This window comes from Gossypium hirsutum, chromosome A05, assembly GCF_007990345.1.
Source record: "Gossypium hirsutum isolate 1008001.06 chromosome A05, Gossypium_hirsutum_v2.1, whole genome shotgun sequence".
NCBI lineage: Eukaryota > Viridiplantae > Streptophyta > Magnoliopsida > Malvales > Malvaceae > Gossypium > Gossypium hirsutum.
The window spans coordinates 12,231,226-12,247,823 of NC_053428.1; the positions used below are offsets into that span (position 1 = coordinate 12,231,226).

The 16,598-nt window shown below is 29.1% G+C and overlaps 2 protein-coding genes and 1 non-coding gene across 3 annotated transcripts; all 3 read left to right on the top strand.

Moving 5' to 3' along the window:
• Positions 1 to 1,415: 1,415 nt before the first annotated feature.
• On the top strand, positions 1,416 to 1,487 carry TRNAD-GUC (transfer RNA aspartic acid (anticodon GUC)). Its single transcript has one exon. It is a non-coding gene; the product is annotated as a tRNA-Asp (tRNA).
• A 6,078-nt stretch (positions 1,488 to 7,565) lies between these two features.
• On the top strand, positions 7,566 to 8,632 carry LOC107940958 (cucumber peeling cupredoxin). The gene is made up of 2 exons (XM_016874422.2): positions 7,566 to 7,838; positions 7,970 to 8,632. The coding sequence occupies exons 1-2, from the start codon at positions 7,652 to 7,654 to the stop codon at positions 8,383 to 8,385; spliced, it is 603 nt and encodes a 200-aa protein (XP_016729911.1). The 5' UTR covers positions 7,566 to 7,651; the 3' UTR covers positions 8,386 to 8,632.
• A 1,581-nt stretch (positions 8,633 to 10,213) lies between these two features.
• Positions 10,214 to 13,797, top strand: LOC107940951 (uncharacterized). Its single transcript, XM_016874416.2, has 2 exons — positions 10,214 to 10,792; positions 11,563 to 13,797. Exons 1-2 carry the CDS (start codon positions 10,780 to 10,782, stop codon positions 13,662 to 13,664), a joined length of 2,115 nt encoding a protein of 704 aa, XP_016729905.1. The 5' UTR covers positions 10,214 to 10,779; the 3' UTR covers positions 13,665 to 13,797.
• Positions 13,798 to 16,598: the final 2,801 nt, after the last annotated feature.

Below are 16,598 nucleotides of genomic sequence, written 5' to 3' on the forward strand. Positions count from 1 at the left end.
AATTAAATATAAAAATTAAATTCACAATTTTTATAAAATATAAACACTATCTGCACGATCGCATCCTCTTTGAAGACCAACTCTACCACAGCGATAGCACCTTTGATTGTAAACTATAACCTCATCAACAATGATGAATGCACAAAGATTTAAAACAGTGATCCAAATCTTTCAAATCTTGTCAGAGTTTGAAGTCGGATTAAAAATAAAAAATAAAACTAAGTTTTTTTTTTAATAATTTAAAATTTATAAAACAACAAATTTAAGCTTCAATAATTATGTATTATAGCATTTAATTCTGTTTTTCTAATTAACTTTTTATATTTACAAATTTTGAGGCTGTTTATACAACATTCCAAAAATTATAAAAAAAATTATTTTATTAATAATCTTTGTACTTTTTAAAAATTCAAAAATTAATTTATATATTTTAAAAGTTCAAAAAATTGTATCTTCTTCCTTTTACTTTTTCTATTTAAAGACCATAGTGTAATCATTATTATTGTTGTTGTTTTTTATCAGATGAAATCCATTCATTAAAAACCAGTTACAAAGGATGGGTTAAAGCCCAAACATATACAAATCAAAAGCCCAAGGCTTGATCCACACACAGCCACCTAGAACCTTAGTGACCTAAACAACATCGCCACAGAGGAGGGGAGAGAGGACCAAGGTCCGGCAAAGCGGCATGGTTTTGTGAGCGGTGTTGGCCCTGAGGCTGAAGTACCGCTCATAGGAGGCTCAAACCAAAGGAGGAAAAGAGAGAAACCCTAGAGAGAAAAATATTTGAGTGTGTTGTGTATTGTATTTGGTAATGGTTGTCTAACTATTATTGTTGGTGATAGTCTTCTATTTATTTAATAAAATAAAAATAAAATTTCTTCTTGAGTCAACCTTCTGAGTCTTTATTGACTATGTCTATGTTATTGGATGATACACGTCACTAAGATCATTTGCCAAATGATAATAAAATAATACCCATATTTTTACTCTTAATTTAATAAATTTTGTTTTTGCATGATATATATGTGATATTTGAAATATTAAATTCATATTATCAATAAATTTTTATATAATTAGATTCATATCTAAAATATTAGATAAATATTTTATGTACTTGTAGAACATATATTTAAAAATATGGACACAGACATAAACTTAATAAATTAAAATATGAGCAACACGATTAATTGATGGATACGCATAACAAAAATAAATAAAAGCAAGCGAATCATACAAAGTATGAGTCTCTTCCATGACTTAACCATAAATTGGCACTCATTTTGTTATAAAACAATCCATATTAAATCCTAGTAGATATATTCAAGCCTTCACTTAGAATGTGTTTCGGACAAAAAATGAGACATGTTATTAGAAAAAGATAATAAAATTAGCTTGCCCAGTTTGTAAACAAAGTCGTTGTAGTATAGTGGTGAGTATTCCCGCCTGTCACGCGGGTGACCCGGGTTCGATCCCCGGCAACGGCGGTTCTTTTATGATATATTTTCTTTTCCTTTCAATAGTTAGTGAAATAAATTTATCTAAATTAAAATATTCATATAAAAGTATGAGAGAGGTTATTCTCGTTCTCATTTTTATTTATTAAACACGTTTTAAAATAGAAATAAAATATGAAAACTCACTAAAAATGAGAACAAAAATTATTTTAGAATTTAAAGATGGCTTTATTAACAAAAAAAACACCATTTATTCTTTATTTTATTATTAAATTGACATTAAAAATAATTTATTATATTACTAATCACTATGTGGCATTAAAAATAATTTATTATATTACTAATCACTATGTGGCAATAATTAAATAATAACTAAGGTGATAGTATGTAATGTTAAATTAATTAATTTGATTAATTGAGGTGTGAAATTATGTCAAAATTTATATATAAATATTAAATAAAAAATTTGAATGAAGTATAAGAATCAAAATTGAAATTTATCTTATTCTTACATAATCTTAAAAAAAAAGGAATTAAAATTAAAGTAGTAACAATCTTATCGAGTACAAAGAGAAAGTCAGTGCCATATAAGGGAGGTTTTAAGGCCTCTTATATATATAGTAGCATAGAAGTAAAAGTACTATAAAGATATAATAAGAGTTAGATTTTATTTTAGTTCATTTATTAAAAAATAAATAAATTAGTTTTTATATGGTAGATTAAAAAGTAAATTGGTTAATTATGTTAAAATTTTTATACTTTTTTTACTATTAAAAATGAGAGTGGTTGAGAGAATAACTAGATAGTTATACGTGTGTGTCACGTGTACCTCGCGCTAATATGCATGGACTTGTTGTTAATAAGTAGAAATTGATGAAATTTTTAATAAAAAAATATTAATTTTCTCTTTGATTTAATGTGCATTGATTAATTTGCCAAATTTTTAAAGTAAATGAGATAAAATGTAATCTAACTCTTAATATGAGAGTTTCTTTGATACTATTTCCTAATAGATATTATTTATTATTATTTGATATTTAATAATACTTATATAATTGTGAATCTTTTACCATAGTTATTTAAAGAAGAAATATCAAATCACAATTGCACTTGGAAGATGGAAGATCAATTGTAACACCCCTACCCGTATCCGTCATCGGAACAGGGTACGAGGCATTACCTGAGCTTATCGAATCATTATTAATTAGGGGAAAAAGTAAAACAAAGTAAACATGTAATATTTAATAAATTCGTATATCATAGTAATTAATTTATTGCTTTTCTATATTCAACATAATTATGCAAAACATAATTATTCGAATTGATCATGAGCCCTAATACCTATTCTTATCACATTATTAGTCATATAATTCATATAAATATTAAGAAACATGTATGGGCTCAACTTTCATTAAATTTCTCGTATGCATATATTTTTACACATCATTATTCACATAACTTATAACAATCATATATGTATATTTTAAATATGCTTTAATAACAATTTGTCTTGATTTTGGACTATCTCACATTGGAGCTTTACTCATCAAATCATTTGAAATACTATCTTTATACAAGTAGTACACTTGAGTTGCACAATTCTATATTTATGAACGAACGCATTTATAAAATATATTCCATATTCATATATCATAGTCTCATGTCTCCATATATCAAATATATAACCATCATTTTCTTGTGTTTCAGATAAATACATATAACCATACATAAGCATGTCATTCACCATTTCTTCATGTCTATCACAATTTCAAATGACATATTCATGTGAATGGGCTCAATAATAACCATGAAAATACTTACCACATTCTATCACACATGTTCCACTTATAACATATATATTTTTTTATATTTGGCTTGACATTTACTAAGCAATATTGGATATTCATTTATTAGGCAATATCAAATATTCAAATTATTCTTTAACATATATAACATTTAATTCAAACATGAATTTATAACATTTTTCATTTTAACAAAGTTTAACATTTACCAAATATAATCAAACATGTGATCAATTTATGCTTAAGTCACTCACATATTTTTCTCCTCATCCTCTCCATTCCACATCTTTAATGTATATAAAATGCTTATAAGTAACATTATCTATAATTTCACTATTTACTTATATTTATATTCCAAAGCCATCCATCCGTGTCATAGTCACTAAATTATTTTAAACTTGAGCTATGGAGCTCCAAATTAAGATCCGCTAATTTTTCCTGAAACTAGACTTACATATCTTATTACTATAAAATTTTCAGAATTTTTTGGTTTAGCCAATAAGTACAGTTTATTCTTTAAAGTAACCCCTGTTCTGCTGTCTGATAGTTCCGATCCTTCTTCACTAAAAATTAATTATCTCCTCGTACGGGATCCAAATAATGTTCCTGTTTGTTTCTTTTTAAAATAGACTCATTCAAGATTCTAAACATATAAATTTCAGCCCATAATTTTTTTTTAAAATTTTTGATGATTTCCAAAGTCAAAACAAGGGAACCCAAAATCATTCTGACCTTGTCTCACAAAATTTATTATATCTCATAATTTACAATTCCATTGCTTACATCGTTTCTTCTATAAGAAACTAGACTCAATAAGATTTAATTTCTATTTTATTCATCTTCTTATTCGATTTCTAAAATTTTTGGTGATTTTTCAAAGTTAGACTACTGCTGCTGTCCAAAACAATTTTAATGCAAAATGTTGATTTCCATTTTACCCCAAATTTCACAGTTCATACAATTCAGTCCTTACTCAATTAACTCATCAATTGAGCTAATTTTTCTCAATTAATACTTTAGTCTATCATTTTAGATTACTTCATAACCCATGAAAATCAGAACTTTAGCACTAGACCTTAATCCCAAACTCTTTCATAATTAGGTCCTAAAATCAATTTCCATCAATTTTACTTGATAAAATCATCATATATCAAAATTAAAGCTTCAATTCTATATTTATTCATCATATGCTTCCAGCAATCCCATAGCAACTTTAAAAATTAGCCATGGAATCAAAAACTAATGACATAGTAAGTTGGACCTAATTGTAAAAGTCCAAAATCTTAGAAATTTCAAGGAGAAAGCAAGAATTAAACTTACATGAAGCTAGAGTATAAAATCCAGCTTGAACTCTCTTCCATGGCTGTTTTTCAGCTGATGAAAATGAAGAGAAAATGAAGAGAATTCTAGATGTTAGAATTTGGCCCCATTTTTATTTAGCTAATTTTGGCAATTTTTCAATTTTTCCCTTATTTCACCCATTTCCTGATTTTACTCAGTTATTGCTGCTTAAAATATCTCTTTTGGGATTATTTTCACTTTAGGTCATTCCTCATTTGACAATTGAGCTATTTAATCCTTTTAGCAACTTTTACACCTTTTTTTTAATTTAGTCCTTTTTATTTAATTAATCACCCAAACGTCAAAATTTTCTAACGAAATATCTCCTTTGGGCTTATTTACACTTTAGGTTCTTTCTCATTTGAAAATTGAGCTATTCGATCCTTCTATCAGCTTTTACACCTTTTCAATTTAGTCCTTTTTATTTAATTAATCACCCAAACTTCAAAATTTTCTAACGAAATTTTAATACTATCTTATTGGCACTCCATAAATATTTATAAAAATATTTATGGCTTGGTTTATAACACCGATATCTTGATACTTTTTTTTTCTCAATTTCTTGACCAAAAAATCGTTATAAAACATAATTTACTATTTCAAAAATATTTTAAAAGCTACATTTGGCTCATAAATATTAAATAATATAATCTACAAGTTCATTTTTCATATTTGGTGGTCTCGAACCACTATTTCCGACATCGCTGAAATTTGAGCTATTACATCAATGGTGAGATAATGATAGTTTTTTAATTATTTTGTTTTATATGTTTAGAGTTTTCAATTTTAATTTATAGAATTTATTTATTTATTTTGTTGTAATTATTCAAAATAATACATTGATTAATATTTTGTTTATTTGATCTAATTATTTACTTTCATTATTTTCTTAGTATACTCAATTAATTTTCAAAATTCATAAACTTTTCCCCAAAATTTTTTTTTATGAGCTAGCAATTTTATTACAAATTAGAAGTAATCAATAAAAATAAACATGTTTGGATTGGTAAAAAAGTAAGGGAAAGTTAAGTGAAGAAAATGGGAATCCTTTCGGATTAGGGATTTTTATAAAGAAAGGAGAAGGGTCAATTTCCTTACCTTTAAACCATATCTTAATACCTCAATGAGAGGAATCACAACATTTAAAATACCAATTTTTTTTCGTATTTTGTAATTAACTATTTTTAAAAAATTTATTTTCAGCAAAAATTTATTAACTATTCATTGCTTTTAAGTTGTTAAGTATTTAAACTTTGAAGTTAAAAAGTTATCAACCTTTAGTTTTTACCCTATCATTATATTCTATATTTTAGGTTATTATGTTTTTATTTATTTTTAAATTTATAACAATCTTTTTTTTTTTATTTTCTATTTTTAGACTACTAAGAGTATTTAATTTTAAATTTGTTTGATATATATATATATTGAATTATTAGATATCAATACTTTTACCGTATCATTAGATTATCTCTTTATTTAAAAAAAAATATAAACTTCATTTAATTTTTTATTTTGTTACATTACTGAGGTCTTAATTTGTAATTTTTTTTATTTTTATTTTGCAATTTGATCAAATAAGCTTCTTTTAAATTGTATATTATCGATTAAAACTTTAATAATTCAGTTTTTATGATAATTTTCATATTTAGAGTTGTTTTAGTATAGTTTTTATAGCGTTTTAGTTTTTATTGCATTTTATACAATATTGGATAAGAGTCACATGGTTTGAACCTATATAGAATTTAAGTGTACAAGAGTTTTAACAACTACTTTTTACAAGTTAAGACTAATAATTTATTTATTTTTAATTTGAAATATTACAGTTATATATAAAAAATAATTTCACTTTAGGAACAACAGTGGTATAGTTTTATACTAATGTAGATTTAATAAATTAATAAACGTATATATTTTTGAGACTATTATTTCAATTAATATAAATATAAACATATAAAATCACTTGAAAGGAGCGTAATATTAAAACCCCTTTCTACAAGGAAAATTCAAACGTATATGGTAATGGAACCCTCCAAGTTTATTTGAAAAAATTTAGTCTTATTGTTTTGTTTTTTCTGAAAAACATAATAATGACATTTTAAATTTATTAAATGCCGAATAAATTGTAAGCTCTTTGTTTTTTAAATAAAATATTGTATTTTATTCACTTGGAGGCTAAAATGTCCTACTTTGAGGAAATATCCTATCCCTCATTCACAAAGTCACCATTACTTAATTTTAAAAAAAAAATCTTTAGCCATCAGATAATGCCATGAGAATTTTCTTTTTCTTTTTTTAACTTTTTTCCTTCGCTTTAATTTTGTGTAATTAATAGATCCAATAAACATAAATTAACATTTTTATATGCAAAATTTTGATAACATTCTCCTACTTACGTGTATATATTATATTTGAAATTTTTTTAACATGAATTGTGTTCGATAAAAAAAAATCATATTTTAAGAGTTGATACAGTACATTCGTCCTCGTATTACATGAATACAAGTATTTTTAAAAAATAAAAAATTATAATAAAATAATTTATTTTTTTGAATTTTTTTAATATAATTGGAAGATTATGCCTTTATATAATCATACAAATATTAAAAAAAAAAAGAAGAAAAGAAAGTAAAGTATAGTACGGAATTATGGTGTGTGCAAAATTTGCCAAATTGATGGAGTAATCCTTACTTTATTCCTATAGCGAAAGCTAACCGAAAAATTTGTGAAGTTAAGGTCAAGCTGCTTTGAATAACCAGGTAAGTTTTAGGTAGTCCAGGAATAAATAAGGGTTGACTAATCTTGAGTTCAGATTTTCTATGTCGGGTATATCGGGGAGGGAGAGGGACCCACCCCTCACATATGCACTAAGTAGACCGGCGTTCATGCTTTTCGTCTACGTTGGTGCCCACGACCACCCGTTTCTTCTTCTTCTTCTTCCTGCCGGTGTCTATGCTCACTTCTTATATATACAGGCTTAAACATGGTTCATCTCACCGCGTTTATAATTATATATACAGTTCAATTAAATAGTATATTAAGAGTTCTGGTTCAATGGCGAGGTTCATCATGTACATCTTATTTTTCGTAATCATCAATGCGGTGGCTTTAATGCAATTCACGGCGGCTCAAACGGTGCATGTTGTCGGGGATGACTTGGGATGGATCGTTCCGCAGAACGGTGCCACCGCATACAGCAATTGGGCGGCTAGTAAGAGGTTCTTGGTTGGAGATATCTTAGGTAATTAACAAAGCTCTCATCTTATTATCTCTCTCCATTTAAAGTAATTTCCAATAAAAATTGTTAATGATGTTTTTGTTGGCTTTAAAGGTGTATTTTTGACACAATATTGACTTCATGTATGTCTAAAGTGTTCAACTTCACAACAAATGAGCATGATGTACTACAAGTCCCCAAGGCATCTTTCGACGAGTGCAGCGACGACAACCCTATCGGAAACATGCTCATCAACGGTCCAGCCAACGTTACCCTCAACTCCACTGGCGAACAATATTACATTTGCACAATTGGGCGGCACTGTGAACTCGGCCAAAGATTAGCCATTACCGTCTCCGCCACTTCCAGCTCTCCTTTGCCAGCACCTTCACCTACTACCCCTACAACCCCTTCTCCTACTTCCAATGATTGTACACCGGCTCCGACATCCGGTCCAACAGCTGGCTCGATACCTGCTCCCGATGCCACTCCTAATTCTTCATCTTCATCATCTGTTCTTGCCACTCTGTTGCTGTCCATGTTCCCCATTTTCATGGGTTTAATTTTCTGATCTATATTGAGGATCGAGGATACCAATCTTCTTACACTTCACACTTCACACTTCATGATTAATTATTTGTTCCTTCCACGATATGGTTTTCCTTTCTGCCTTTTTTTTTTCTCTACTGAGCTACCATTGAATAAAGTTGCAATTTCATATGAAAATTTTGTACTTTAAGATATATTACCGTGTTAGAAGTATGGGGAATAAAAAACTTTAGTTTTTTTTTTTCACTTCTTATTTTCCTTAAAAGAAATCGTGTATATGATGAATAAATTGAGTTGCTCAAAAGTATTAACATTAACAGCCATGGCTTATTCTAGTGCAAAACTTGATATGCTCGAATTTAGTTAAATATTATTGGTAAAAATATCAATATATTAAAAGTTAGATTGTATTTTATTTTTTATTTAAAAAGTAAGTAAATTAATCTCTATATATTATATTAAAGAACAAATTAATCTTTATATTAAAATTTTTATTTAGAACCTTTTAAGTGCTGACATTTTATACGGTAAATATCTTCACTATCTATTATTATGGTGATTAATTAGCTTAGTTATAAATTGTGCTAGTTGTAAATTACAATTCAAAATAGAGTATTAGGAATCTACAATGCAAATGCAAAAAAATGTATTGAGGAGTCATTTAAAATGTTTAATAATTTAAAATTTATTATTAACTTAATAAAACACCATTATTACTAATGGTAAAAAAATCATATTAAAAATTTAATTTTAAAAACAAAGTCTACTTTAAATATAACTAAAGCAAATATTTTGGAACTCTAAAAATTAATATTATTTCCATTCCTTATTTTATATTACATATGTAATCCAACATTTCAAGTAGAGTAAAATAAATAAAATTTTTAATTTTTAAATAATAAATATAATGTTACTTAAAAAAATATTAAAGAAGCATAGGATTTAATTATTAATTAATTACTATTTCATTTTGGTTTAAGTAAAATGAATTAAAATAATAAAGTTGAAAAAAATTTCACATATAAAGTATTTTGTATCTATACTATTATTTAAACACTTGATTGTGTTGGTGTCACGAGTCAATCGGGCACCGACTCAGTTAGGATAATTAAAAAAAATTTCCATTCTTAGTTAAAACAAGTAATATTATTTGAAGATATTTTAGTCTTTTTTATTTAAAAAACTGATAAAAATTATACACATGAAGAAATTTGAACCCATGCTAGTTGCATTGACAAAGCCCTAAATTTACCACTTAATCGAAACATTAGTTTGATTTTATACATTTTAATTTAATTATGCAAAAATTATTACCTCCATCATATTGTATATATTAATAATGTTATTGATTGAGACTGTGTTACAAATTAATTTGACATGAACTTAGAATTGGTGACACCATCATAATAAATAATTATATTTATTTAGTATTCTTAATATGATGTATTCATATATTAAAATTTAATTTAATCAAATTTTTTATTTTAATATTGTATATATTTCAGGTCTTATTATTAATTATAATTTCAACCTATATTTTTTTATTTTTAAATAAAATTTATATAAGAAATAGGTGGTTTAGCATATATAAGATTGCTTAACGGAGTTTGTAGTAAGAATATAAGATTGCTTGATCTTTGGAACTGTTATTTCGGAATTTGCATGTCTACGATTCAATTTCCTTTACGCTAGTAGAAAGTACCCAACACTTTGCATCAATTCATTGCTTATGGGCCGATCCAAGTTTATCTACCATTATTATTCTCTTCTGCACCCCATAGATTAATAAAGTGATAAAATTCGATCCTTTTTCTTTTTTATATTTCTTCTTCCATTCCTTCAAATATGCTGACTGAACTTGCCCAACTGGGCAATTGGCTATTAGTTTTGTCCACTGATAAACATTTAAGAGTTGACTACTAACAACAACATTATTATTATTATTAATTTTTCATGAAAAGGTTGACAGATTGTGAGAGGTGGTGGGTAGATTCTTTACTTCATTGCATTCACAAATCTTATAACACATGTATCATGAACATCGATTATAGAATCCCCTTTTTCTCAGTTATAAATACATTTATTGAAACCTCAAAGCAAGTTATACTGTCTATGGGGTGGGGATGTTGAGCCATGCATTCCTTCGCATTTGAGGTTTCAGAGACAGTAGGGTTTATAGGTCTTTAGCCCCAGAGTTTGTAACTAATTAAGAAAGCTTATGGAATCTTCCCCAATAGATTGCTTATAGCATTTCTTTATTATTTTGTTAGGAAAAAAAAGGATAGAGATTCTGTGAATAACAGGTCAAGTTAGAAATGCTATAAATTGCATTAATTTAATCACACTGAAATGCGATTGCAGGCAAGGTCTCCAAGGGCTCAAGTGTAAATTTGTTGCATAACAAGCACCGCCCAGAATGATAGTTACAAGTAAGTGCATGGAGGTGGAATTATATATATCACAGCACCATTTATTTATTTTATTTGTTTATATTTTATTCGGCTGCTTGAATAGTTTTTAGTGTTTCGCATGAATTAATTTCAATTTTAAACAAATGTAATATGAAATTAAAAATCCGAATTCAACATCAATAAGAATGAATAGAAATAGAAATTTATTTATTGAAGATTATGATTTGGACTTACATATATAGGTATAAAATCCTTTTTCTTTTCTATTTATTTTGTAAGTAGCATGAATCCTATTACATTTTATGTTAAAAAACCTAATTGAAACACAATATAAGCACATCGACACTTCCAAATCTACATAAAATAAATAACTGAATCTAGAGATAATAGTTATAAATTATCCTAATGAAATAAATGGTGGTACAAATATTTTTTTGATAAAACAACATATATGAGATAAATTTGTAATTTTCCAAATAAAGTTAGAAAAAAAGACAAATGAAATTCATCATATATATATATATAACTTCTCCTTTTTAAAAGAAATTTCAATTTCTAGATTTGTATTACATAATGAATTGATGAAATCTAAGTAAAATGTTTCTTTGCTTTGAAATTCAATCACAAATTTGGATTTGGAAATCCAAATCCAATCTGAGCTTCAAGGAGCCGTTTAGCAAACTCTGTTTGTCAAAAAATCAAATTTATTAATTGAAAAGTAAGCATTCAAGAATAGTATTCTCATTTTTTACATATAATTAAATCCCAAATCTTTTGTTTAATTCCAGTTGCAAGCGCTCTGCTGTTCATAGAGATCAAGGATGCAGCATTTATGAGAACGTTGTCGCAGGTGATGCTATCGCTTTGGCTGAAATGGGAGCTCCGGGCAATGGTGGTCCTCAGCCTCACTGTTCAACTTATATTGATAAAATTTGGGAATCGGCGGAAAAACAGCGGGAGACATCTAAAGATCGTCTCCCTCCTGGTGTGGACCATGTACCTGTTTGCGGATTGGTTGGCGACGGTGGCCTTGAGTACCCTCCTTAGAAGTAGAAGGGAGCAAATAACCAGTCCTCTGGTTATATTTTGGACTCCATTCTTGCTCTTGCATCTTGGTGGCCCCGATACCATCACTGCTTACTCATTGTCGGACAATGAACTGTGGCCTCGACACCTGTTCGGGCTGTGTTTTCAGGTTGGAGTGGCACTCTACGTATATGTAAAGTTCTGGACTCTAACTGTAACAAAGCTCACCTATTTGGCCATTCCAATATTCATTGTTGGGATCATCAAGTATGGGGAGAGAGTTCGGGCTCTCTTCCAAGCCAGCAACGTTCGGTTTAGGAAATCTGTGTTTTCTAGTGGCCAAGCTTCGGAGCTGGAAGTTGAGCTTTCACGGAGGGATTCAAAAAGCGATACCACACTGGAGGAATATTTGGATAAAAAACAAATTGATAAGAAATATCGGTATCTTTATCGAGCATTTCTTTTGTTTCAGGTGTTCAGGCCCATGTTTTCGGATCTCAAGCTCAGAATCTACAATAAATTGGATTACATCTTTGAGTTGGAGGAGAATGTTGATGCAGAAGAGGCCTTCAAAATTGTGGGGATTGAACTTGGGTTCCTCTATGATCTACTGTATACCAAGATTCCTATAGTTATAACTCGAATCGGTGTGATTCTTCGCTTTATTTCCCTGTCATTAATCACTTCCACACTGATTGCCTTCTTGCTGGTGGTTGGGAAGCATGGATTCTCCAAAGTTGACATTGGCATCTCCTACTTGTTAATAGTTGGTGCCATCTTTCTTGAACTTTATTCGGCCTTCCTGCATCTTAGCTCGGATTGGGGAATCCGCTGGTTGACTAGTCAAAACAACAGGCTTCTTACGGCTGCTGGTTCTAAATTGGTCCATTTTAGTAAGCCCAACAAGGGAATTCGAGCCATGGCACAACACAGCCTCCTAGATTATTGCCTCCAGCCCAGGAAACTGAAGCTTGCTAAAGTTTTAAACATCTTCGACCCTGAGGACACTGCCGAGAAGTACTTACACACCAGTTGGAAAGATGTAGATCTTGAGCTGCAACAGATCATCTACTCCCATTTCCAAAAAAAACGAAAAAAATATAAAGAAAAAAACTTTGAGTACAAAGAGCTCTTAGAGTTATTGGATGAGAGAGGTCGCATTCCGCTTCTACAAAACAATGTTGATGATGACTTAGGTTGGAGTGTATCCGATGTGGAAATCACCCACAGCCTCCTCCTATGGCATATCGCTACTGACGTTGTTTACAACGATGATCATCACTGGTTTCGAGCCGGGAAACTTGGCCCATATTGCAGAATCAGTAAGCTCTTATCGGATTACATGATGTATCTTCTTTTTCTATGTCCTGAAATGCTCCCCGAAGGCATTGGTACCATAAGGCATCATGATACCTGCATTGAAGCCAAGAACTTCGTCCATGATAAGTCCAAATTTAAACAAATCATCAGAGGGTTGTTTGGGATTGACATAGAATCTCGATCGTTCTTTGTCCTGATGGGAAGTTTGAAGAAGTCGGCATTCTTTGAAGGGTGCCAAATCGCCGTCCAATTGCAGACACTGTTAGGGCAATTCAGATGGGACCACGAAGATAAATGGAAACTGATAGCCGAAGTGTGGCTGGACATGCTGACTTATGTCGCGGCTCAATGTTCGTGGAAAGAACATGCGAGGCAACTCCAGCAAGGTGAGGAATTGCTGACTCACGTTGCACTGCTCATGGCACATCTTGGTTTGAGTAAGAGAATTCAAATGGTCCCATTGCCCAAAAAGCTTCAGGAAGTCAAATATGAGCCTACCTTTTATTGGGACAGGCTTGACCGATTGCCTTCCTACTTGGCTTAAATCAAATAAATGTTGCTTTGGTTGTTTTTTTTTTCAATTATTTACAAAATATTGAAATTAGCTTTCTTATGTTATATTTATAAAAGAATTCATGTATTTTAGATGATGTGACATAAATATTTCAAGTAGAAAATATATTTTTTAAAATTTATTCAGCTATAATCTTTGGAGTTTAAATCTTATTAACGTAAAATTCAATCTTTAGATATATCAATTTTAATTGTTTATTTAAAAATTATATAAAAGCATGAAAGGACAAAAACATCATAATCTAATAAGTATATATAGATTAATATTAGTTATAATTTTAGAAAAGGGTAAATAAATCTTTTCTCAATTGAGGTGATACTTGGTTAACTTGTGAAACGAATTCAATTATAAGCTTTGCAAAAAGTAAAAAGACTAATATTAGTTATCATTTTAGAAAAAAATAAATAATTTTTTTCAATTAAATTGATACTCGATTAACTCATAATACCATTTTAATCAAAAGTTTTACGAGAAACAGAAAAAAGAAAAGAAAAGGAAAGATAAATCCTTATTAGATAATATTAACATGAGGATCCCAATTAATTCCAATAAACTAAAATGTTTGTAGTAATTTTGAACATGTGCATCAAAGCTAAGAATTCTTTTTTTCAAATTATAATTTATTTTTTATTTTTTTATCAACATCATTTCACTGTGTATAATTATATTATTATATTTATATATAATTAAATTTGTTAAAGAATTAAATTACTTGTTGAAGCTCGAAAACTCATCTAAACTTTGAGAAAATATTTTGAACACTCCTGGCAACTCCTCTTACTCTAGGCATGCTCACTAATTGTACAGCAGCTCCAACAGCTGGCTCGATGCCTCCGGGATCGATAACTAGTCCTAATGGCACTCTGAGTTGATCTTTCCAGTTTGTTGCCGTCCATGTTTGCTGTTTACATTGGTTTAAATTTTTAATCTATTGTGGCGTGAGAGAGGATGCTCCATTCTCTTTTTATGGTTCACAGTCCATATTACATTTTCTTTTCTCGAATGGATTATCATTTGAATAAAGTTGTAATTTTATTTTGAAATTTTTATACTAGTAAATTTTATGTTTTGATATAGGTGGAACAATCTGGCATTTTGTGTACCTTCTATTATATATAGAAAGTCTCGATTTAAGATTATATGAATGTCTTTATCGAAAGGCCACTTAAATTAAGTGCCAATAGTATTTTATAAGGCAAACTGAAAGTGAAAAGTGCTAGTGGCATGTTAAAGAAACCATAATGTTTCAAATCTAGCTATTCTCTTGTCCTCTAGGCAACAAGAAGTCTAATGAAACTGAAGTACATGCGATTCTATTAACATTGTGCATCTTAAATAAAATAAAATAGAAAAATAATTGGTATTTGATTGTTGTATCCAATTCATATGTTATTATGACATGGTATTCTAGTCCGTCTACAAGGCCCTGACAGCTTTGGAGATCTTTTAATCTATTGATTGTTTTGCATCTCATGGAAACAACATTGGTGACGCCTGGCTAAAGGGGGAATTGATAGTAGTTCCTTATTTTCTATATGGTAAGGGATTGTTATTGTTTGTGTATTGAGTGGATTGTTGAAGTACTGTCTGTAATGTTTCTCTTTTATATTTCATAAAATTCCTTTTGATGAGAAAAAAAAAGGTTTATCATGTATAATACCATGATGGCATAATTCAAAATCGGCCCCTATTTGGCTTCAATTTTTTTCTTCAAAGCATTTTGACCCTCGGCATTTAATTTCAAGTTAAATTACTTATTTTTTTAATAGAAATGCTAATTGTACTATTAAATATTAACGGTATTAACATGGTAATTTGATGTGTGAACATTTTAAATGATGTGTGTAAAACGATATCTTTTTGGAGCAATGAAATAATTACAACTCAAATATGACATTGACATAAAAAATCGATTAAAATAGTAAAGCAATAAAATGAAATGAAAAGTTAATAATATTTTTTTTCCATTTTATTGTTTTATTACTTCCAAAAATACTAAGTGTTGTTTGATAAAATAAAAAATTAAATGCTAAAATTAAATGTTGAATTTTTGTCATTAAATTTTACAAATACTGAAATTATGTTATAATATTATTTGGAATATTAGTGTTAATAAAAATAAATCTTGATTTTTTAAATTATTTATTTTGTAATTTTACTCTTATAAATATAATATTTTATATAATTTTAAATAAAAATTAAAATATAATAATTTTAATATTTGATTTGTTTGTGGCTGTCAATTTTCATTGCTTACAGTTTATACTCACATAATTATTTTTCTGGAAATTCTAATTTAGCGTTGATTTGAATGAGGGGTGAAATTGGCTTTAATGAAATTAATTACTACAGTAATAAAATCAGCTATTATATCGATTGGAATTGGTAACATAAGGCACCATGATACCTGCATTGAAGCCAAGAACTTCGTCTTCGAAAACTTGAAATTTAAGATAGCTATCATAGGGGTGTTTGGGATGGACATTGAATCTCGATCATTCTTTATCGACATGGGAAGTTTGAGAAGTCGGCATTCTTTGAAGGGTGCCAAATCCCCGAGCAATTGACTTTGGTATCGGATTTCCAATGGGATCACGAAGATAAATAAAAACTGATAGGGGAACTGTGGCTGGACATGTTGAGTTATGCCGGCTCAATGTTCGTGGAAAGAGCATGCGAGGCAACTCCAGGAAGGCGAGGAATTGCAGACCCACGTTGCACTTCTCATGGCACATGTTAGTTTGAATAAGAAAATTCAAATGGTGCCATTGCCTGAAAGGCTCTACAAAGTCTTTAAGCCTAGCTTTTATTAGGACAAGCTTCATGGTTTGACTTCTTACTTAGCTTAAATTAAATATAATTTGCTTGTGGGTGTTCTTATTTTCATTTCCTTTTTTACCAAAT

Bases quoted from the DNA above. Each gene is read 5' to 3' on its own strand.
- LOC107940958 (XM_016874422.2), top strand. From the start codon at position 7,652: ATGGCGAGGTTCATCATGTACATCTTATTTTTCGTAATCATCAATGCG. The intron at 7,839-7,969 runs GTAATTAACAAA...GTATGTCTAAAG, and splicing joins CTTGGTTGGAGATATCTTAG to TGTTCAACTTCACAACAAAT.